Source organism: Rhineura floridana, chromosome 11 (assembly GCF_030035675.1).
Source record: "Rhineura floridana isolate rRhiFlo1 chromosome 11, rRhiFlo1.hap2, whole genome shotgun sequence".
NCBI classification, from domain to species: domain Eukaryota; kingdom Metazoa; phylum Chordata; class Lepidosauria; order Squamata; family Rhineuridae; genus Rhineura; species Rhineura floridana.
This window is the reverse complement of record NC_084490.1, coordinates 46,022,358-46,046,011: the sequence shown is the minus strand read 5'-3', so window position 1 is coordinate 46,046,011 and position 23,654 is coordinate 46,022,358. Positions and strand designations below refer to the sequence as shown.

At 43.9% G+C, this 23,654-nt stretch overlaps 1 protein-coding gene across 3 annotated transcripts in view; it reads right to left on the bottom strand.

Annotated features, from left to right (window-relative positions):
* Positions 1-23,654, bottom strand: part of SOCS7 (suppressor of cytokine signaling 7) — a 38,780-nt gene that overhangs the window by 10,400 nt on the left and 4,726 nt on the right. For 2 of the 3 annotated variants that reach the window (XM_061589614.1, XM_061589613.1), the window contains exons 2-8: positions 17,913-17,977; positions 14,276-14,380; positions 7,902-8,006; positions 4,222-4,352; positions 3,291-3,459; positions 2,859-2,987; positions 999-1,134 (exon numbers count right to left, since the gene is read on the bottom strand). In XM_061589614.1, coding sequence (XP_061445598.1) covers positions 999-1,134; positions 2,859-2,987; positions 3,291-3,459; positions 4,222-4,352; positions 7,902-8,006; positions 14,276-14,380; positions 17,913-17,977 — 840 coding nt within the window. The remainder of the gene's footprint in view (positions 1-998; positions 1,135-2,858; positions 2,988-3,290; positions 3,460-4,221; positions 4,353-7,901; positions 8,007-14,275; positions 14,381-17,912; positions 17,978-23,654) is intronic. The other variant, XM_061589615.1, reaches the window with a different exon arrangement.

Genomic DNA, 23,654 nt, shown 5'->3' with positions numbered 1-23,654 from the left:
TTAAAAAATGTTATCTGTAGCATTTGATCTGTGATACTTGATTCACACAGGCAACTCCTCGCTTGATGCTACAGTAATTGAATAAGGAACATGCTATGTGCCAACCTAACCCTAGGTGACACAGGCTCCTGTTGAAGGGATGGGGAGCTTGCAGCATCCCCAGATGTTTCTGGACTACAACTCCCATCATCCCTGACCATTGGCCATGCTGGCTGGGGCTGATGGGAGTTGGTGTCTAACCACATCTGGAGAGCAACAGGTTCCCCATCCCTGATCCACTGTAGAAAAGGGATCCTGTTCTCTTTCCTCCCCTTATAGCAAGGAACGAAGAGCTTTACTGCATGTTATGCATCTGTCTCCAGGATACTATAAGCTGTTAGAGCAGCCTTTCCCAACCAGTGTGCCTCCAGATGTTGTTGGGCCACAATTCCCATCTTTCCTGACCATTGGCAATGCTGGCTGAGGCTGATGGGAGTTGTGGTCCAACAACATCTGAAGGCACACTGGTTGGGAAAGGCTGCCCTACAGAAAGGAGCATGTGGCCCTCCAGAGGTTGCTGGATTACAACGCCCAGCATTCCTGATTATTGGCCATGCTGGTTGAGGCTGATGGGAGTTGTGGTCCAACAACATCTGGAGGCACACTGGTTGGGAAAGGCTGTGTTAGAGGCTCAAGCAGGACAACGCCCTCCTTGCATCCTCCCCTTCCCCCCACCCTACCCCAACATTCCAAGGGTCCTTGGTATTTTGAGGAGTTTAAGAAACGCATTCTTTTAATTGTGTAAACCTATATACTTTGTATCTTGGAAGTCGTCCAAGTATATAGAAAAAAACCAACCATCTTAGTTTTCGGTTGACTCCATTTCGTTTCCAAACTGATAGCCATGCAACCACTTGATTCTGCTGCTAGAGGGAATAATGATAAAGTTGCAGTAGACAGATTTCCTTAGTTAGAGTATTCCTTAAAATGGAGTTGAAAGAAAACAAGGTAGGACCTACTTGGGGAGGGGTAATTCTGGAATGTGATCGATGCGGACCAGCTGCCTTATCCGGAAGCGGCAAAGGTGCTGTAGCGATTTAACATTGCTGAACCTAGAGACTGGGTACAGGAGCTGGACAGGGGTTGGAGGGAGACCTGCAAGTGAAAAACAATAACAGAGAGACAGACTTTATGAGAAATATCTTTGCAACTGGAAGCTATCTCAGAAACGTCTGAAAAATATCTTTGTCGGGAGCATGGGGGAGAGCACTGGAAGCTTCTCCAGCAGCTGCCTGCATTGGATACTTGTATAGTAATGTACATTGTAATGTATTTCATTTGGGAAGTTCCCTGTCTGGTCCAGTGAAAGTTGGTTTAACTGTCGCTTGATGCCTTAACTGACAGCTGTGGGGAAAGATTGGTCTCAGAATCCTCCATATGCAAAGGAAGGAAAGAAGGCATGCATGAAGGTGGTGCAGGTTTAGGATTTTCAGTTAGACAGTGCAATTGGCTGGGGCTGGATTAGAGGGCCCAAAATAAGTGTATACATGGCTGGGTGCTAGCCAGCAGAGGGGCTGTTAGTGCTTGGTGCTTATGGAGTCAGCCAGAAGTGCAAAAGAATTGGGGAAAGAAGGAGGAAAATCTGAGAGGCAGCTGGCTTGTTGGTCAAAAACTTGCTGGGGATAGCTGAATCACCTTGTTTAAGCTGAAGAAACAAGGAGAGAACCTGTCTGCAGCATTGAGGGAATAAGTGAGAAGCAGCTTGGAATATTGGTCTCTGGTGCCTGGTAGGAGAACCAGAGAAATTTCCAGGACAGGACAGCAAGACAAAAGTGCTCTTCAATAGGTCAGTAAAGGGTTGGAAAAAGAAGCTTCAGGAAGAGTCCTCAGTTATAATATTGGCAAGGATTAACTAAGGTAGAGAGAATAAAAGGGCAATTTGGCTAAAGGCTTTAAAATAGGCTAACTACCTGCTTCCTGAAAGGTATCCTAGTTTAACATTAATAGTAGAATACTGTATAAGCTGTGGGTATTTAAAGTTACAGAGCCAGATAAGCTTGTGCGCCGGATCATCTTGTAATAAATAAACGTAAATACTAGAGTTAAATGTAATATCTGCATCTGACTGGCTTGGTACTATGACTGTACCCCTCATTTACTGGGTTAATAGTAAGTTAAGGGTTCAGAAAGAATAAGTGAGAATAAGGGGCAGCAGCATGGGTTTAGGAGAACCACTAGAGTGCAAATTGGCTTTTGTTATTGTAGAGTATGTAAATACCCCCCTTCCCTCCACTATGCAATATAACCATTATGCCCAAACTAACACATTATTCAATCTCTGTCCTCTCTCTTTCAACCTCTATATCACTTTAGAGTAAATTGGAATCCTTTTATTGGAAACGTAAAAATAATTATAGCCTATTGTAAAGTGTTATTCTTTGCTAACATGATTCTAGTAAAGAAATTCATATTTCCTAGATTTTTCTTTTTTCCTTTTCTGTATTAAGAAATATTATGTATGGTTTGTCATATTCACATGGAAAGCAATTTTAAAAACTTACCCTCATCCTCTCTTCACTTGCATTGGCCCTGCAATAATGTGGAAGCCCAAAAGCTATTGTCTAGAATAGGTTTTCAAATCAAGGTTTTTTTCTCTCTTAAACTGAGAAAACAAGTTTCTAGTTCTCATGATTGCAGAAGAAATTAGCAGAGTCAGGAGTGTTTTGGGCAGTGCCAGTTGCATAATTTAGAGCTACGTCTGATGTTACTTTTAAGGATGACATTGTCAACAAAACTTTGGAATAAGTAAATGTCACTGCATATGCTTACTTAATGGGTCCACAATTTAAAAAATCTAAATGCCATACATGCATACATACCTGGCACCCTGGATCGCAAGAAGTAAAGGAACTTCCCATTTTTGGAGTGCATAATGGCACGCTTTATGAACTCCACCACAGACTGGCAGCGGTCCTCAAACTTGGGATGGCACCAAAGGCTGAAGGTTCCTACCAAAGAAGAGCAAATAAGAAGTGTGTTGCCACAAAAGATGACTGGCGATGGTGGTAGAATATACTTTTGTTATGCACCAAAAGCCTCTACAAAATAATGACAACCTATGTAGAGCAGCAGGTAGAATACTATCATTGGGAGTATCTGGATTAGAGTCCAACTTCTATCATGGATTGGCTGGATGCCCTTGGCAAATCCTTTCCCTCTCGGGTCTTAATTAGAGTCTCTGCAAGATGATAAGGGAGCCATCCTAGGTTCATGCCCATGCCCATGCCCTAACCCAAACCCATCAGGCTCACCTCTGTAGTGCTCCATTCTAGTGTGATGGGTAATACCCTGTGATCGAAAGCTGAGACTCAGAATGTACCGAGGATCAGAGCTATCACGAACCAAGAATGACCCATCAGGTTTTCCTTTCAGCTTCATTTCAGCATCTTCCCAGTTCATAGGTCCCCAGTACCAACCACACTGTTTTAGAAAAAAGTATTTTAAAAAAATTAAAAGGTAATTAACAAGAAGCCAGTAAAGCAAGAGGTTCAAAAAGGGTTTTATAAGCCTTCACAAAACAGAACGTATTTATTTATTTATTTGTAAAAATATTTGCATACCGCTATTTCGTTAAAGGAAAGCCAGTGTGGCGTAGTGATTAGAGCGTTGGACTACAACCTGGGAGACCAAGGTTTGAATCCCCACACAGCCATGAAGCTCACTGGGTGACCTTGGGCCAGTCACTGCCTCTCAGCCTCAGGGGAAGGCAATGGTAAACCACCTCTGAATACTGCTTACCATGAAAACCCTATTCAAAGGGTTGCCATAAGTCGGAATCAACTTGAAGGCAGTCCATTTCCATTTTGTTAAAAACATCAAAGCGATTTACAATGTGTTAAAAAAATCCTGTATTGCCCGTATTGCCCCAGGATTAATAGGATGTATCCAGTGCTGCGTGAGTAGTAGTCCACTCACACAATGGGACTTCTCCGTACTCTCCCCTGCATGCCCCCAAAATCTGCTCCACAGGATACCCCACGTAAGACACTGCATGTGTGTCCATTTCAAACCAGCTCTGATTATCTGCAAAATATCGCGCCAACAATACTGTGCAAGCTCATGCATGATTTTCATCCCCTCTGGCCTTCCAGACACTGTGCTTACAATACAAGCCAAGCATCATCAGAACAGAACCATCATAAGCACCTCCAATGAACTTAAAAAAAAAAAAAAAAGCCTTACTTTTTCTAGCTCCCGCAAACTAGCTGCAAAACTGCTCGAGTCAGGCCGGTAGAGGGGGCACTGAAGGTGCTGTGCAGGTTGGCTGTGTACTGCTTCCGGTGCTCTAATTGGGATGATCCGGGGAAACGCATCTGAAAGGAGAGAGGAAATATGTTAAGACATGCAGTCACCCAAACTGATGCTGCAAGGAATAAAAATCAACGAGTTTGGTAGCTGCTGCCGAGGAGCAACATTTATTTTTTAGCCTGAAGAGGTCCTACACTGCCACCCCTCCCAATGGAAAGAAATCACTACAAGTATAGACTTCGCATCATAGTCTACAGCAGGGGTGGCCCTCCTGATGTTGCTGGATTACCACTCCCATCATATCCCTGACCACTGAAAATGCTGCCTGGGGCAGATGGGAGTTGGAGTCCAACAACATCTGGAAGGCCAAACGTTTCCCACCTCTAGTCTACAGCAGTCAAGAAAACCCTGAAATACTCTCATAATCCATTTTCCCATACCAGTACTAAAACCATTGCGGGTTGTATTCAACTAAGTCCTACTTGGAGTAGACCCATTGGAACTAATGAACTTAAAATTAGTCATGTCTTCTAACCTGTATGCTCACCTAGGAGCCAATGTCAGCTCCTGGAATTCTTGGGCAGCTGCCAGGGCCCCAGTACCCCAGAAGGGCCCACTTGGGACATCTGCCCTGTACCCCCCCATTTTTTTTACTGGGGTGGCACTGAAAAGCACCAGATAGCTGTATCTAACCACCCTTTTAATTTTCCATAATGCCCCCAACTTAGCATTGCTGTAGGGCATTGTGGGAAATTGAGCAGACTACAGCCAAATAAGTCATCAGGGTACAACCAACAGAGGAGGCAGCCCATGAGAGGACATTTCATCCAAAATCTCCCCCTCTTCAAACCTAGAGCCAACTCTGGTCATCTCCTTCTCCAGGTCAGAAGTAAATATTTTTGAAAGTGAAGAGAAGAGGGAAAAATAGAGACCCACTGACCAAGAACACAAGAGTTCTTGGAATGTAGGAAAAGCACCATACAAATGCTTATTGCTATAATCATTAACTGTACAGGTCTCTTTTCTATAGAGAACTATGCTCAAAGTGACATTAAAAAAACACAAAGTAGAACATCTGCAACCTAAAACCTTAAGCACAATACCAAAATATATCATTCCCTCTATTTCTGATGCTCAGGTTGTGAATGCCATTGCTAATGTAGCCACGCTCAAGAGGGAGGTATCATCTGGCCTAGGAGAACTCCAAGGTTTGCAGAAGTACCAAATATTTAGGGGGGGGAACTCTAAGGGGAGGATTCCAAACACCAAAGGAGGACTGAGTGTGCTTAGTAGCCACAGAGTGCTGGGGGGGGGGAAGGAGGGATGATCCAGAAGCCAAACTCTGGGCACTCCCTGTTGCAGAAGGAAGACCAAAGTGAGCTGGCAGACCCATTTGCCCAACAGGTGGAACAGCTCTTCATCTCCACATAGCATTTCTGCTGAACTTCTGAATTGTTTCTGGCTATAAATTTAATTGGTTAAAACAGGGCAGTTATAAACAAATCACTCGATGACATTTGTTTTTTAAAATGAGATGGGGAAAACATTTAATTGCTAAAATGAGCCAATCCATATCCTTCAGTAATCTAATGAACAACACTTCAAACCATATCTGGGAGATGTTCAGGCACAAGTACTGGTAAACACCACGAAGAAGAGAGCTCCAAAGACGGACAGCCACCACCAAGACCACCTTCACATATGGCTCCATTCCATACATTTTAATTTGATATTAATCCACTCTCTCTGAATGGGTAATAAAGTGCATACATCTTGGGAGGGGAAGTCACCACATAAAATTAAGTTAAAGAAGTGGGCATGTTTAGCCTGGAGAAGACTGAGGCGAGACATGATAGTACTCTTCAAGTACATGAAAGGTTGTCACACAGAGGAGGGCCAGGGTCACTTCTCGATCGTCCCAGAGTGCAGGACACGGAATAACGGGCTCAAGTTGCAGGAAGCCAGATTTCAACTGGACATCAGGAAAAAGTCCTAACTTTTAGAGCCATACGACAATGGAACCAAGGTAGTGGGCCCTCCGACACTAGAGCCATTCAGGAGGCAGCTGGACAGCCATCTGTTGGGAATGCTTTGATTTGGATTCCTGCATTGAGCAGGAGGTTGGACTTGATGGCCTTATAGGCCCCTTCCAACTCTACTATTCTATGATTCTAAGTTACTGCTCAGTGGGAAACAGCAATCCAAAATTATTAATCCCGTAGTTAACAGCTAACATTCCAGGAGAGGGAGGGCTTCTCAATTTTGCACTGTTGGCCACAAGGGGCAGCAAAGCCATAAACAGGCTACTGTGCGGCCAACTCTGGATGCAGAATACCCAAAACCTTAACAGAAGCCTGTTTGATCCCAAACTTATCCATATTATATAGGCAGGATGAAACTTCTTGTTTTAAGGGGGTCACTGATAAGGAGGAAAAGGTTGGTTCTGATTATGCTTAGTAAAGTTGCCTATGGTTTCAGTTGTGATACTGCTTGAGATGTGCCCCTTGCTACGGCAGAGTGTATACGGCAAGGTGGAGCAAAGACCTATCATTATTTTTTTCCTGCACCCCATAATCCAAAGGTATATATCAGCAGTCCCTTGTCCCCCCAGAAGCGCATTCAGAAATTTCTTATCATTCAGAGACTCCCTGGAGTCTTTTGTGTCCTCTCACTTGGTATAGGCAGAACTGAAAAATTACAGGTATTTGATGCTTAACCCTAGAAATATAAAATTTCTAGAGGCCTAGCTTTTTCCTTCTAATGTTCTTGTCTTACGTGTCCACTGTATTTTTTTTGAAAGGGAAGAGGATTGGAAGAAAACCAGAGTAAGTTGGCTGTACGTCCAGTGAACCCCCCCCCAGTTCTACCTCCCATTAGCTGCCCTGCCCACTGCCCCATCAGCGCCAGCAGTTACCATCCGTCACTGGTATAACATAATGGACAACAGTAGCATAATGGAGCCATCATTCACATCTATGGAAGAGCATACAAGAATGCAGCAGCACAGCTAAGATGGTGTCCCTGCTCCCACTCCAGATACTTGTGACCCCAGTGTCGGGGTAGTGCAGGCAGGTTCATGTCCAGTAAATCAAACTGCACCATGGAGCAACACTGCTGATAACAGGTCTGGTTAACATTTAAAACAAAACAAAACATGGAATGCTCATGTCATTACTGTATATACAATTCCAATCATTTGCAATTTACAGTATCTGCCAAATTTTGTTTCCACCACCATAATAGCTGCAGCTCCATGAAAGCATCCCATAGAATGGAATCAGGCAAACATTGTGAGGTGCCTTGAAAGGGGGCAGGGGGAGAGGAACGCAACTGAATTCTGTGCACATCACTCTGGCACCTCTAGTCTGTGTGTGTGTGTGTGTGTGTGTGTGTGTGTATATGCATGCTCCCTACAGCAAGTAGAGTGTGACACAGAATAAACTGGTGCTTACATACATTATTGTAGAATTTAGTGTACTGGTTTTACATCTATTCTATTTCTTGCACACCGCCTTGAGCCCAAAAATCCAATCATTAAAATGAAAACCCCAGCTACTGGGAAAAATTTACAATGAAAATTTTTTGGAAACCTTGAGGATCAAAGCTAAACTGACCCGGGGCGTGCGGTGGAGGCGGTGGAGGCAGAGGAAAAGACTGGAGGGATGAAGACCCCATCGGACCCACTAAGACAGATGTAGGCAGTGTCCCACTGATATCGTCTAGAAGAAGAACAAAAAAATTGAAAGATCCAGGAGGTAGGAAAAGTCAACAAGGTATAAGACAGACTTGCTTCACTGAGCCCCAACTATCCACTTTGAAAGTCTTCAGTATCAATAAAAATGGATGTAAACACATGCCTATCAAAGAGTTATCCATACTTATTTGCTGCATGTGTAGATAGCATTTGATATATTATTAAGATTAAAAACTACCTTTCAGGAAAAGTGAGAAAAGAGCACCAGCTTCATCCTCTGATGGTTTTAAACATCTGGAAATTTGGATGCCTGTAAGCTGCTAATTCTTGGGACTATTCATCACACTTTAATAACGCAAGTGATCACTTCTGATAGGCACATACACCGAGAGACTTAGATGTCACTGAAGATGCAGATGTTCATATATTGATTTGTGAAAACAAGAGTCTATACGCTTTGAAAGATGAATGATGAATTGGTTTTAATCTGAGGTGTTAAAGGTTCTTTAACATAGTTATATTTGACATACAGCAGGTGTGTAATGGCTTGGAAGGTTTAAGCAAACCAAACAAGAGCCCACCAAACATGAATGGCAGCCCATCAGCGGGATCAATAAAACTTTCAGGTTTTGCCTGGGACTTCAAAATAGGTGGAGAAGCTGACATGCACCTGCCAAGTCATAACACACAGCTGGCTGGCTACATTGCCACAGTGGAGGGCATGTCATGCAGGCCTGACACAGTATTATTTTGCTTGAAATGTGTAGAAAGTTCATATCAGGGAGGAGTTGTCTGTGGCCCTCCAGATGTTGCTGGAGTATGATTCCCATTATCCCTGACCATTGGCTATGCTGGCTGAGGATTATGGGACCTGGATTCCATCAACATTTGGGGGGCTACCAGGCTCCCCATTAGTGTTCAGATTTAATAACATTTTGGAAAACTGCACACCACACACCATAGAAGTATTGTCAAGTATTCCTACTTCACACCAATTACTTGCTTTCCCAAAGATTTGTGTCTTGAGGAATTTTCCTGGTGGTTTTCATGGGACACAGGGGCTGGAGCCCAACAACACCTCTATGACCACAGGTTCCCCACCTCTGCTTTAACTAGATGTTGCAAGAGGCATAGAACTGCTGCCATTCCATCTCTCCCCCCCCCCCAGCAGGGGTGGAGAACTTTAGGCGCCAAATAAAGCCCTCCAGGACTCTCTAGCAGGCCCCTGGGGCTCTCTCTAGGCCACGCCCTCTCCCAGGCCACCTTGCTCATTGGCCCTGCTTCATGCTGCACTTGAGTGCTTTGGCCAGCCTGGACTATGTCCTTGAACTGTGATGATGCCTGTTGCTTGCCTGGGTGGAGAGATGTTATGTGTGTGTGTGTGCGTGCGTGCTTGCATATTAATGTCTGACTTGTATGGCTGGAATGCAACACTGCTCTGCACACTTTTGTTATTGGCCTTGCCCACCACTGGCATGATGTGCCCCCACCAGGTTCCCCCAGGAAGGAATGTGGCTCTTGGGGTGAAAAGGCTTCCCTATCCCTGCTTTACAGTAATGTTCATGTGACTTCATCATGATGTGCATTGCCACACCCCAGCAGCCAGTCATGTGAGAAGAAGGGGCGGGACAATGCATTGTTTAATGCATTGTTTACATCTAGATATTGGGGGGAGGGAGACCCAACAACAGGAACTCCATCTGTCTCATAACACCTACTTCTCTATGCACTTTCTAAAACCTTCTTTCTTACAATGCTTGGTACCACCCCTCTCTTGTTACTAGTCCCCCCATATACACAGAAAAGAGGACACAGAGTGCGATGCAAGGAGGGTGAAAGGTGTGCAGGAAGCTCGTTAATGCTAAAGGATGCCAAAATCCAAACACATTTCAAGCTGTCAAATCCTTCCAAGAAAGATTTCATGCCCAACATAACACAGAGAGGGGTGTGTTGATATGACGGTACATTCAAAGAGGCAACAGCGTTGGAGTTTTTAAGGCAATTGTGCATATTACAATGTTGTAACACTAATGGACTAGGAAAAAATGGTTGGCTACAGGCAGTTTTGTATGTTCATATATGGCAGGGATAGGGAACCTATGGCCCTCCTGATGCGGCTGGACTACAGCTCCCATCATCCTTGGCCACTGGCCATGCTGGCTTGGGTTGTTAGGATTTGGAGTCCAGCAATATCTGGAGGAGCACAGGTTCCCCATCTCCAATACATGGACTTGTTTCCAAGTATGCACACAAAGGATCCATCTGCAAGACTCTCAGTTATCCTTTTATCTTTAAAAAGCAAGCTTCTAGACCTTGAAACTATGTACATAAGCTTTGAAAAACACCCACACAGGATAATGCTAAGCAGAATCTCAAAAGTTAAAGAAGGTATGAACTGAAATTCCAGAGGTGAAGAGAAAGAGGTTTCAGTGTCCTGTGCGACTCCTTATCCTTCCCCCACAGGTAGCAAAACAAACATGCAAATCTGCATAGCCTATCAAGGCTATAGAATTTAAATTCTTGGCTCTGAGTTTGATTGAGTGGCACAGGATTTGAGGGGTGAGGGGGAAGAAGAGAAAAGGAGAGGAATGTTCAGCACAGAACATACACAAGGCTGCTTCTTCACATGGCTCTCCCTCTCTTTCAGAAACAAAAATCTGAAGACAGTAAAGTGTTACCCAAACGTTTTCAAGATGTTACTGTCTATAAAAAATAAGATGATAATAATATAATAATAATAAATTTAATTTCTTCGTCGCCTATCTGGCCAATGGCCACTCTAGGCGACTTACAAAATTATTAAAATACAATTAATAAAATACAGTAATACAATAAAAACAATAGATCTACAACAACAATATTAAAACTGGGTAGGAGGCATTACAATTATATCGATTAACCCTCCCCGGATACCCCGAAGGCCTGCTGAAAAAGCCAAGTCTTTAAGGCTTTCCGAAATACATTTAGGGAAGAGGCATGCCGGAGATCTTGTGGGAGGGAGTTCCAAAGAGTGGGGGCCGCCACTGAGAATGCCCTCTCTCTTGTACCCGCCAATCTGGCTGTTTTTGTTGGCGGGATTGAGAGAAGGCCCTGTGTGGCCGATCTTGTCGGGCGGCATAATTGGTGGCGTTGAAGGCGCTCCGTGAGATAAACTGGGCCGAAACCGTATAGGGATTTAAAGGTCAATACCAACACCTTGAATTGGGCTCGGAAAACAACTGGAAGCCAGTGTAGGTTGAACAACACTGGTGTGATGTGATCTCGGTGGCGACTATTCGTAAGTAGTCGAGCCGCCACATTTTGTATCAGTTGTAATTTCCGGACCGTTTTCAAGGGTAACCCCATGTAGAGCGCATTACAGTAGTCCAAACGAGAGGTGATCAGGGCGTGTACCACCAGTGGGAGCTGATGAACAGGAAGGTAGGGTTGCAGCCTTCGTATGAGGTGTAGTTGGTACCAGGCTGCCCGGCTCACTGCCGAAATCTGAGCCTCCATGGACAGCCTGGAATCAAGCACAACCCCAAGGCTGCGGACCTGGTCCTTTAGGGGTAAACTCACCCCATTGAACTTCAGGTCAATGTCACCCAACCTTTTCTTGTCCCCCACAAGTAGTACCTCGGTTTTATCAGGGTTCAACTTCAGCTTGTTCCTTCCCATCCATCCACTCATGGATTCCAGGCAGTTGGACAAGGTCTCCACAGCCAACTCTGGTGAAGATTTAAACAAGAGATAGAGCTGAGTGTCATCCGCATATTGATGACACTGCAGCCCAAATCTCCTGATGATTGCTCCCAGCAGCTTCATATAGATGTTAAATAGCATGGGAGAGAGGATAGAGCCCTGTGGCACACCACAATTGAGAGGCCAAGGGTCTGATACCTCCTCCCCCAACGCTACCTGTTGGTACCTGTCGGAGAGAAAGGAATGGAACCACTGTAATACAGTGCCTCCAATTCCCAATCCCTCCAGGCGAAGCAAAAGGATACTGTGGTCGACAGTATCAAAAGCCGCTGAGAGATCGAGGAGGACAAGAAAGGTGGATTCTCCCCTATCTAATGCCCTCCTCAAATCATCAACCAGAGCGACCAAGGCTGTTTCAGTTCCGTGACCAGTCCTGAAACCCGATTGGTATGGATCCAAATAATCCGTTTCATCCAAGTGTGCTGACAACTGGTTGGCCACCACTCGCTCAATGACCTTGCCCAGAAATGGTAGATTCGAAATTGGGCGGAAGTTATCTAACACTTGGGGATCCAAGGAGGGCTTCTTTAAGATGGGCTTTACAATTGCCTCCTTGAAGGCTGATGGCATCACACCCTCTTTCAAGGATGCGTTTACCACCGCTTTGATCCCCTCGCCCAATTTCTCTCTGCAGCTCACAAGGAGCCACGAAGGGCAAGGATCAGTAAGACAAGTGGTTGGCTTCACAGATGAAAGCACCTTGTCCACTTCCTCAGAAGGGAGAAGCCGAAACCGATCCCAATTTACCGGCTTGCAACTGGCCAACTCTGGTTCATCGACTGTGTCCACGGCGCGCGGGATCGAGCTCCGTAAGTGTTCGATTTTATCAGCGAAGTGTTTTGCTAATAGGTCACAGGAGGCCTTTGACTGTTCCAAGGGTTCCTGAGCAACTGGACCGACCAGGCTTCGGACCACCTGGAACAGCCTCCTGGGACAACACTCCGCAGACGCAATAGAGGCAGCAAAGAAAGCCTTCTTTCCTACCTTTATTGCCACTTGGTAGGCAGCTACTGCTGCTCTAACCTGTGTCCGGACATCTTCGGAGCGGGATTTCCACCACCGGCGCTCTAGTCGTCTCACCTCCTGTCTCAAGCTATGCAACCGCGGTGTATACCATGGAGCTAGCTGAGTTCTATTCAGGGGGAGAGGACGTTTCGGAGCCACCTGGTCTAATGCCCTGGTGATCCCCACATTCCACTCCTTCACCAGGGTTTCGACCGGGCGACCTTCAGCAGGTTCCAATTCCCCAAGCGCAGTCAGGAATCCATCCGGATCCATCAGGCGTCTGGGGCGGACCATTTTAGTAGGTCCTTCACCCCTGAGGAGGGGGCATGGCAACGAGAAGTCCATATTTACCAGGTAGTGGTCTGACCATGACACAGGAGTGGCATGAATCACTCCCAACTTCAGACCACTTCTCTCCTCTCCCAGGACAAATACTAGGTCGAGAGCATGACCGGCTACATGGGTGGGCTCAGTATTACGTAGGTACAGTTCCCAGGAAGCCATGGTTTCCAGGAAATCCCGAGGGGCTCCTATGAGAGCGGCCTCGGCATGCACGTTAAAGTCACCCAGCACTACCAGCTCTGGGGACAATGCCCGTACAGCCGAGACCACCTCTAGCACCTCGGCCAGGGAATCTGCCGTGCAGCGGGGTGGGCGGTACACCAGCAAGATCCCTAAACTGCCCTTCGGGCCCAACCTCCAGTACATGCAATCAACAATTTGAGTCCTATGGAAGGGAGGTCTGGCAAAAACCAAGGACTCTCGATAGATGACTGCCACACCCCCTCCCCGCCTTCCCACCCTCGGCTGCTGTGCATAACGGAAACCTGGCAGACACATGGCCTCAAGAATTGGAGCAGAGGCTTCGTCCAGCCAAGTCTCCGTAATACATGACAGGTCTGCGCGCCCATCCAAGATCATATCATGGATGAGCGAGGTTTTCTGAGCCACAGACCTGGCATTACAGAACAGCAGTCGAAGGTCGGTAGGAACCTTGCGTCCCCCAGTTTCCGTCTGGTTCTGAGCAGACCTGGAACATGGGATAGATATAATGCATCTGTCCCGTGTTCCCCTATTCCGGCGTGGTCTGCTAGTAGCACCCTTCCAGCGCCTGCCGCCCACACTTCCTATAACTTGGCCCCCCACCTCCCTCTCCGGCTTGCACATGCCTCTATCCCTATCTGCTTCTCAGCAGGCCACCCACCCTAATAAAATTAGTCCGGAGACCCGCCTCCGTACCCTGTAGCAGCAGTATTACTAATTTAAATTGAATTAATTAAACCAATAATTAATTAATTAAACTAATTAAATTAAATTAAATTAAATTAACTAAGTCAATACAAATCAATCCAATTCACATTCATACACATTCACACATTCATACAGCTATACATCCATACATCCATACATACACCAATTTAAAACAGAAACCGGGTGATCACAAAGCAACAGAGAAAAATATGGGTCAGGGCCTATTCTTTTTTGGGGGGAAGGACGCTAGAAGAAATGTGAAGTTTTACAAAAGGAAGATCAGAAGGCAAGCAGTACCCAAAAGGCTGAGGCTTCGCCGTGGGGGAGGAGGTGGTGTCGGGGGGTGTGGGGATGTCAGGCCACGCTGGGAGATATCCACATCCACCAAAGACACTGTCTCACCTAGAAAGATGCAGAAAAATAGATATTAGAACCAGCAACATTCCAGAGCACCACAGGGACTTGCATTCAAGGCAGGACTCAACCCCCAGGAGATAGTTTCAATGCCAGGCCTGGGATCATCTGATGTAGCTGCCTCCAGCCATATGCAGAGTGCCCTTTATCTTGCCACTAACTACACCCTGCTCTCCTTCATGACCTCTCGAATTTAGAAGACTGAACACTGAATTTAGAAGACATGCTGAAGAGAATGATGATGAATGTCAAAGACTAACATTGAAATACCCTCCCCCCCAAAAAACCACACACCTTAATTGCAAGTAGAGCTTAATTTACACCAAGGATGAGCTCCCTGAAACATTTTTCAGTACAAAGGTTGAATTTTGGACTGTGTGGAGTAATACTGCAGAGTGCCTCTAAGTGCATGCAGAGTGCTTCTCTCTTACCTCGGCTTAACCACAGCCCATTGTTTAACCCTTTGATTAAGAAGCAGAGCACAGATCCAGAAAAGCAATCATCAGATTGATATTGGTGAATGTGATTTCCTAGCAGAATTCATTCTCTGTGCATCAAGGGCTTGTGGGGAGAGAATCTCTCTTGCTTCATACTGAGCAGGGAGAAGGAGATCCCTACTCTGTGTTCTCTGCTGCTATTATTATTATTATTATTATTATTATTATTATTATTATTATTATATCCCACCCTTCCTCCCAGCAGGAGCCCAGGGCTGCAAACAAAAGCACTAAAAACATTAAAATATCATAAAACAATGCTATACGTCAAGAGGACAAAGGATTTGAACTGGGGATCAGCCTCTGGTTTCATGCCTGCAAATCCCAGTGCTTAGACAGAAGCACTGAGAATCCAAGTACCTTCATTCCCTGGCACAGAGGCATATGGAGAGTGGGGGGCGGGCGGTGGGAGAGAAAGACAACCATAAGTAATGGCCGGCTATCACAAGCAACCAGAAGGTAGATGGCATCACTCTTTCAAAAAAAAGAATGAATGAACCGAAAACAAGTCTCCCTGGAGCAGACGGTTCACTCCTAAGCAGGAGACTAACTAGCCCACACACTATCTCCAAAAAGCACTAGAGCTCTTTGAACAAGTCGTGTGCAATCTAACAGGCGGTAATCATTGTGTACTTGAATTTAAGAGGGTTAAAAAAAACCATCCCCGAAGAGATAAGGCTGCACTCCTATACATATTACTTGGGATTAAGCCCCAATGAACCCAACAATTAGACTTACTTCTGAGCAAGAGTCAATGGGACTTTCTTCTGAATAGGCATACATAGGTTTGCACTATAACAAACTGTGAAGTCCAATCTGGAGCCATCACCAGCTTTTACAGCAACAGTAACAGTCTTGTGGCATCTGACCGTGGCGTAAACTTTCATGACCTACCATCCACTTCAGAAGCATGAACTGCTGTCCTGAGTTGCATGCGTGTATGTATATAGACACATGTATGGGTATCTGTGTATTAATACACATACTAATACTATAATTATTAGTCAGGTTTCCTGCACTTAATTTTCTCCCAGCCTCATGGATTTCAATTCCCTCCTACCTCAACCATGTGTATATATACACCTGCAACTCAGGATAACACTTCATGCATCCGATGAAGTGGACTATAGTCCATGAAAGCATAAATCTGTTAAGTCTTCAAGGTGCCACAAGACTCTTGTTGTTTTGCTGCAAGAGACTTGCGCTGCTACCCCGCTAGATATTTTTATCACAACTTTACTGTAGTTACTGTGAAAGCTGTCCCTGCACCATTCAAATATGGGAAATACAGAAACCACATCCCTGAGGAACCTCCCCCCCCCAATATACCTATGAAGATGGGAGAGAAGGGTTAGGAATGTAACATGCCAAATTAGAGAAATTAACTATCATCTTCTGTATCTGAATGGATCACCCTGCCTTCATTTCTAACCAACAAACTGGCATGTAACCTGCATGATCTTTGTTTCACCCCAAATAAAATGCAACTGATAAATCGAGTATACACTTGCCCTGACCTATATTTTAAACCAGGAAATGAATCACATTATTCCCTGCAGGGCTGTGGAGTCGGAGTCGTGGAGTCGGAGTCGGGAGCAATTTTGGGTGGAGTCGGAGTTGGAAGCAATTTTGGGAGGAGTTGGAGTCGGACAGTAGAAAAATAGAGAGAGTCAGAGTGGAAGGTTTGGCATAACAACTCCACAGCCCTGATTCCCTAGCGTCAATTTCATAGCCAATTTCTCTATAAATATACAGCTCAGGCTGCAATCCCAGGATGGTATTTAATGCTGGTCCTACTCAGAGCCGACCCATTAAAGATAATAAACGTGACTTAGGCTACAATCCAATACATATCTGGGAATAAGTCCCATTGAACCAACAGAGCTTACTTCTGAGAAGACATGTATCAGATTGTCGCCCAACTTAGGCTCATTAATTTCAATTTGTCTACTCTGACTCAACCCTTACACACTAACCTGGGAATAAATGCCATTGAACACAATGAGCCATGCACCCAAGTAAATGTGCACAGGTTTGTCCATCTTTTGCTAGGAGGTCACTGTTCTGTAGTCAGAGTCTGTGCTTCCTAGATTCCAAATTGTATCTTCTGCCAGAATTGCATAGAGGCACATTTGGTTTCTGACAGAACAACTGCTTTTTCCTATAGGTCCTCTACAGTTGCAATGAACTATAACCTACCTGCTATTATACCAAACAGGGAAATATTAAAACTAAGAATCAACATTGGCAGCTATTCTGCGCTTTGTTGTTGTTGTTTCAATAGCAGCTGGTATGTTCTGATCTGGGCAGTTCCATGTAATCTTAAACCACCCCACATTAATGATTTTGTCTTCTCATTCTAGTTAGTTATTGAGATTAACAACCCAACTCCAGTAGAGGGTTAGTGTTAGGTTAGTTGCTGGCAGAGTTGTCAGTATTCCAGTAAGATCTCTCTCCCTTAATCCAAATGAGTCCTACTACTCTATCCCAGGAAGCTATTGATAGTGGTGAAATTGATTCTAGGAAAAGCTGGAGCAGAGAGACACCCTCTAATTTGATTTAACAAGCAATTTCCTCCCCCTCCCTAGGGTGCCAGAGTAAGGACTTTCTAAAAACAGCCTCACACAACCTCGAGTCCCCAGTTTTGGCTAGACTACCACTCTCATCATCCCTGACCACTGGCCATGTTGGCTGGAATAATGGAAGTTGTACTGGGATGACTGAACAAGATCTATGCCCTATAGCTGGGGAAAAGCTGCTCTAAAGGACCCCAGTAGTTGTCACACCTTCCCATGTGTATGCAAACATATTATATATATCATGCACATTGAATAAAAAGTATTTCTTAATGCTTATAAAAAAGCAGAATCACTCCAAAGCTTTTTTTAAAAAAAACAAACCAATACTATTCTTAAGTTTGAAAGATCTGTGGCAACATATTACAGATGCACAGATTAATAAAACTACAAGAGCTTCCCTTCAAGGGAAGAGATAGAAAAAGAGAGATCAGGCTTGACACTTACCCGTGAAGAGGGGACCAAAAGCAACTGGAGAAAAGGCACTTTGTGTTCGCATCAATCTTGGTTTTCTACAAAAAGATGGACAGATAAGACTGTAAATAAAATAATGCTGGGTATCTGTTCACCTCTCAGAGGCCCAGTCTTTCTACCCACAAACCCTGTTTGAGTCCTTGCCTCAGACCTGCTTCAGTCTTCACTGCTTTTGAATCACCCTTTGATAATAAGAATATAGGGAGACAGTAGCAAGAAATAAGCACACTATTTTGACACAGGGAAGTTTATAACCACTTAGGCTGCAATTCCATGCACACTTAGTAGGGAGGAAGTGTCATTTGACTCTATGAGGCTTACTTCAATGTAGACATGTATAGGATTGCACTGTTAATTTGAAAGATGCCTCAAAAATGGTAGGAGAGTCAGGTTGTAAATGTTTAAAGTAAATAAGAACCCAATATTAATAGTCTATTCAGTCTCTCTGATGCTGATTTAGGGAATTTAAGACTTACTTTTAACACATGCTAAATATAACCTCTCCATCTGCAAGAATGAAAAGTGCCCCAGGCTTTCCTTTAGAAAAATGCCATGCCTCAGATATCAGAAGTTTGTGCTTTTATCTGGTTTCCAATCCCCAGCTTTAAGAATTAACATGCAACAAAGATTCTAGCCCTCATGGTGTCAGATATTTAATTCAATACTGGAAGGGATTTGAGGAACTGATAGTATCCATGTTGAGAGACTGGCATTCTTCAGGGAAATTGGTACCCTGATAAAGTTTTCCTTATAGGTTGTGCTCACTTACAGGATCAACGGATTTCTGTGAAAGAAAATGACAGAATAGACCACAAAATGTTTTATTTATTTATTTAATTTCTATCTTGCCCTTCCTCTCAAAAGGAGCCCATGTTACTAGCTCCCTTGTCCATACCAACCCACATTAGCATTTACCCTGGCACTGCTGCTTCTTGCTTGCTCCTGAAGCACCAGCCTCCTACTTGTACTCTCTTTATATCTGAATTTTTCAACTATTTTTATTATGACTTTTTAAAAAAAGTATTGTGTTGTTCTTGTCCTATGAACCAGCCATGCACTATTATGGTGCACTATTATTGGTGGGAGTGGCTTTGATCCTGCAGGACTGATTTGGCATCCTTTCCCCACCACCACCACCCTCCTCCCCTAACTAGGGATTGAAAGATCTATCAATTCCGGTTCCCTCAGTTTCTCACTTTTCTAATCTTAAATTCAGTTCTCTACATTTCTGCAGCAATCTGCAATTTTTTTAAAAATCCTCATAAAAATTCTCCACCATTATAGTGCTAATTTCTCCAAATAAACACATTTTTGTAGGCAGTTTTGACAAAGGTACACATTTTTGCAAGCCATTTCTCATTACAACATGGCTTTTTGCATGTTATTTTCACTCATATATTCATTTTTATGCACAATTTCTCCTAATATATGCATTTTTACAAATATTGTTTAGTTGGCAAACTGCATCCCATAATTCTAATAAATGTGAACTTCGAAGGATGGCTGTGTTTTGGTTTTCACATTGTTTCAGAAATTGCGAATCTTATAAATTCTGCTTGAGATGAGAACTGAATTGAAATTCTCACCCATCCCTACCCCTAAACTATTTTTATTCTTAGCCAGATGAGAGCGAATGTGAGAAGGAGGTTTTATCCTTTATTTTACTCTCAATAACTAGAGAGTCATTCCATTCACTGCATCACTGTGCTTAATTTGAAAACCCTTTCTCCTAAACCTTAACTTATCACTGCGGGAAGAGGGGAAGGAAAGTTTGCAATTCTATTACATTATTTCCTCCTTTTTTGGAGGGAGGCTCCTTTTCAATGCAGCCCATACTGCACAATAATATGGGTTTAGAAATTACAAATGGAAAACATTGCCAGTGCTACAGATTATGCGTTTATTATGAGCAACAACATTCTACCACACATTAAGTACCCAACTTTTCAAGTGACCATATTAACAGATTGGTGGTAATTATGTACATGACCTTCTCCTAGCAGTAAAAATCAAGTCAAGTCAAGCAGTAAAAATCAAGTCAAGGCAAAAATCAAGTACACCACAGTTACACACACACAACACAAATCACATCCTTATTATTTAGCACAGAGGTTTCAATTTAGGAATAAGTTTCATTGTTATTTAATAGTTATGTACAGGCATGCATTGCATTCCCTTTTAAGAAAAAAGTGGAAAGAGCCACCACATTCTATGCACAAATGAGCATCTGTGCAAGCGCACATGCATTTACCTGATTTTTTAAAAAAAACTATATGACTTAAGAACCACCCACATTTTAATTGCTCTTCCCATAAGAGATAATGGCATGTATTACAGAAGCGTGCTATCAAGGAAGATACTGCACTGTATGCAGTACAATGTACTTTCTGAGCAGCAATTTTGGCAAAAATACCAGTACAATAGGTATGTGTTGCAATCTTAAGCAGTTTCAGCGTGGTGGGTGTGCATTTGAGACATGCCATTTGTGATGCATCAATAGCCTTGGGGGGGAGGGAGAGGATAAACTCTTCAAAATGGAAAAGAACTTCAGTGTATCTGTGGGCAAATGAATTTGACTCCAAGCATATTGCTATTTTCAAGCCTGCTTATATTGGCTTGGAGCAGTGGTTCTCAAACTTTTTTGGTTCGCGGCGCACTGTAAAACATATAAACATTTTCTGGTGCACTTTGTGAACAAAATTAAAAATATATTAATATATTTCTATACAAATGGGTTTCTTCCCATTTTTAAAATATACTTTCATAATATTGCCGGCACACCTAGCCACCTCTTGCGGCGCACCAGTGTGCCGCGATGCACTGTTTGAGAATCACTGGCTTGGAGTTACCTCTGGGGTGGGTTCCTCCCCCCATTCTGGAGCATTTCCCCCTCAGTTTCTCTGCTCCCTTCCCCCACCATTAACCCCTGCAATTCAGAAAGCAGATATATCCCACATAAATGCTTGCAGGGCAAACTTCTATAGATGACTCAAGCCATCACAGAATTAGCAGAGAGAAACACAGAACTAAAAACAAAACCAGGCCCAGAACAACAAAATCTGATTTGAGTGGGAATTTTCTCTTTAACGTCAGACATGACAGCCAGTCACACCCTGAGCACAAAATGAAATCTATTCATCCACCTATGCCTAGAATAAGAGGTCATATCCACACCATACATTTAAAGCACATGGCTTCCCCAAAGAACCCTGGGAACTGGAGTTTACTCCTCACAGAACTAAAGTTCCCAGCACTTTTAACAAAGTACAGTTCTCAGGATTATTTGCTGGGAAGTCATGTGCTTTACATGTAAGGTGTGGATGTGATCAGAGTTGGAAGGGGCCTTGTAGGCCATCTAATCCAACCTACCCGCTCAATGCAAGGCCTACAGAGCTAGAGCATACACAAGGGGCAGCTGTCCAAGCTCTGCTTGAAGACCCCCAAAGTGTGAGAAGTGAGAGCTCATCTCTCTAGCTTCCGAAAAGTTGGTAGGGAGGGAGAAGGATGGCATAAACCTTCAACACTCAACAAAACATCCTTCATAAATCTCTACAACTCCAGCTCCAAGACAGAGATACTCTTTCCTCCCACAACTCCTTCAGGAACACTAGCTCAAAAATGTTTCTTTGTTGTATTACTAATTTCATTTTTATCCCACCCTTCCTCCAAAGAGCTCAGGATACCTCTCACAACAATCCTGTGAGGCAGGAGACATAGGGCCTAAAGCTCACCTGAGATGGCAAATCTGTATCTGGGCTGAACCACTTCACACTGCATAAGGGGGAACATGATGAAATGTTCCTTCTATGCACACATACAATGCCTACACATAGACAACCAGCAAGTCAGCATTGTTGAGGCTTATTATTGAGGAGTACTCCATCACATGAGCTCCATCCTACCCCTCAATGCAGTCTGAAGTGGTACAGGCCACACAGAGGTCTATCACCTCAGCAAGAACTAGCTAAGAGTGACTGGCCCAAGGACACCCAGCAAACCATGTCTGAACAGGGATACAAAGTCAGGAATCCCTGATCTAGCCAACTCAAGGGGGAGAGACAGTTTCAGGTGGACATAAATGGCTTTATAAATAAAACAAGTAAGGCTAAGCCTGTCCACTATGCTGCATCTGTTCGTTCTGACCACCCATCTAAAGTTGTTACCAGCAACTTTATCCCCTTAGATCTGATCCTCCATAATCTTCTGTTTTGACAGCCAAGGAAGCATCACCATACAACTATAATCCCAATTTCCCCAAACTCCAAAAGCCACAAATTGCAGCATTTAGCTTTTAACATGCCCAATTGTTTTTCTCATCCTTCCACCTTTTGCTTAGAAACTGATATCATGAGAAAATTTAATCATGTGAATCAAATGCAGCTCCCATGAGCTAATAGAGAAGGATGCTCATTGTCTCTGCAAGATACACTGTTCTGGCCTTGTCTCCTCCCAATTAGTCCCCTCCCAGTTCCAGGAGACAAGTAATTCTGTGTCTGAGTTGGGCTTGATAGGATAATTCAATCATTTCCCCATATCAAGAGGAGAACGTAAGAAGAACTATACTGGGTCAGGCCAAAGGCCCATCTAGTCCAGCATCCTGTTCTCACAGTGGCCAACCAGATGCCTGTGGGAAGCCTGCAAGCAGGATGAGAGTATAGGGCTCCTGCTCGGAGGAAGGGCGGGATATAAATCAAATAATAAATAAAATAAATAAATAATAGCATTCTTCTCACTTGCAATTCCCAGCAACCGGTATTCAGAAGGATACTGCCTCTGTTCATGGAAAGAGAGCATAGCCATGATGGCAAGTGACCGCTGATAGCCTTATCCCCCATGAACTTGTTTAATTTAATTTAATTTGTTTAGTTGCTATAAACCGCCCAGAGAGCTTTGGCTATGGGGCGGTATACAAATACAATAAATAAATAAATAATCCTTTTTTTAAAAGCCGTCTGAATGGGTGGCCACCATTTCATCTTGTGGGAGCAAATTCCACAGTTTCGCCATGCACTGTGTGAAGTATTCCCTTTTGTCTCTCCTGAATCTTCCAACATTCAGCTTCATGTTGGCTGTCCACTGTGGCCTCTCTGCATGGGCTGCTGCTCTGGGCCCTGCCTCCTTTCCCTTAAGGTTCCTCTAGGGTGCACCTTTCTATTACATACAAGTTTGAAATAATATTTTTACGTGCAAGAATGAAGTGTGTCCCCCAATGTCACAGTATTTCCCCCTTAAAAAAACTGTACTTCAGCTAACAAAAGTTGAGAAAACGTATCAAAAACTTAATGTGTTTTTTAAAAAAGAAAAAGAAATGTGTGGTGTTGTGGTTAAGGTGTTGGACTACGACCTGGGAGACCAGGGTTCAAATCCCCACATAGCCATGAAACTCACTGGGTGACCTTGGGCCAGTCACTGCCTCTCAGCCTCATGACAACCCTATTCATAGGGTCGCCATAAGTCGGAATCGACTTGAAGGCAGAACGTTTTTCAAGCACCCTGCCACCAGCTCACAGTTTAGCTATCTTCTACTGCACCAAGGATGTTTATAGCTCAATAATCTCCACTACCCAGAAAATCCACAGGATATCCTTCCCTCATCTACACTTCCAATTCTGACTGTCTCCAAAATGCTCTTAGCCAGGGCAGAAGGCAGTCTGCAGTTCCATGCAAGCACAGCATTTGCTCCTGGGTGGAAAGTTGTGCCATTTTATTGATGTT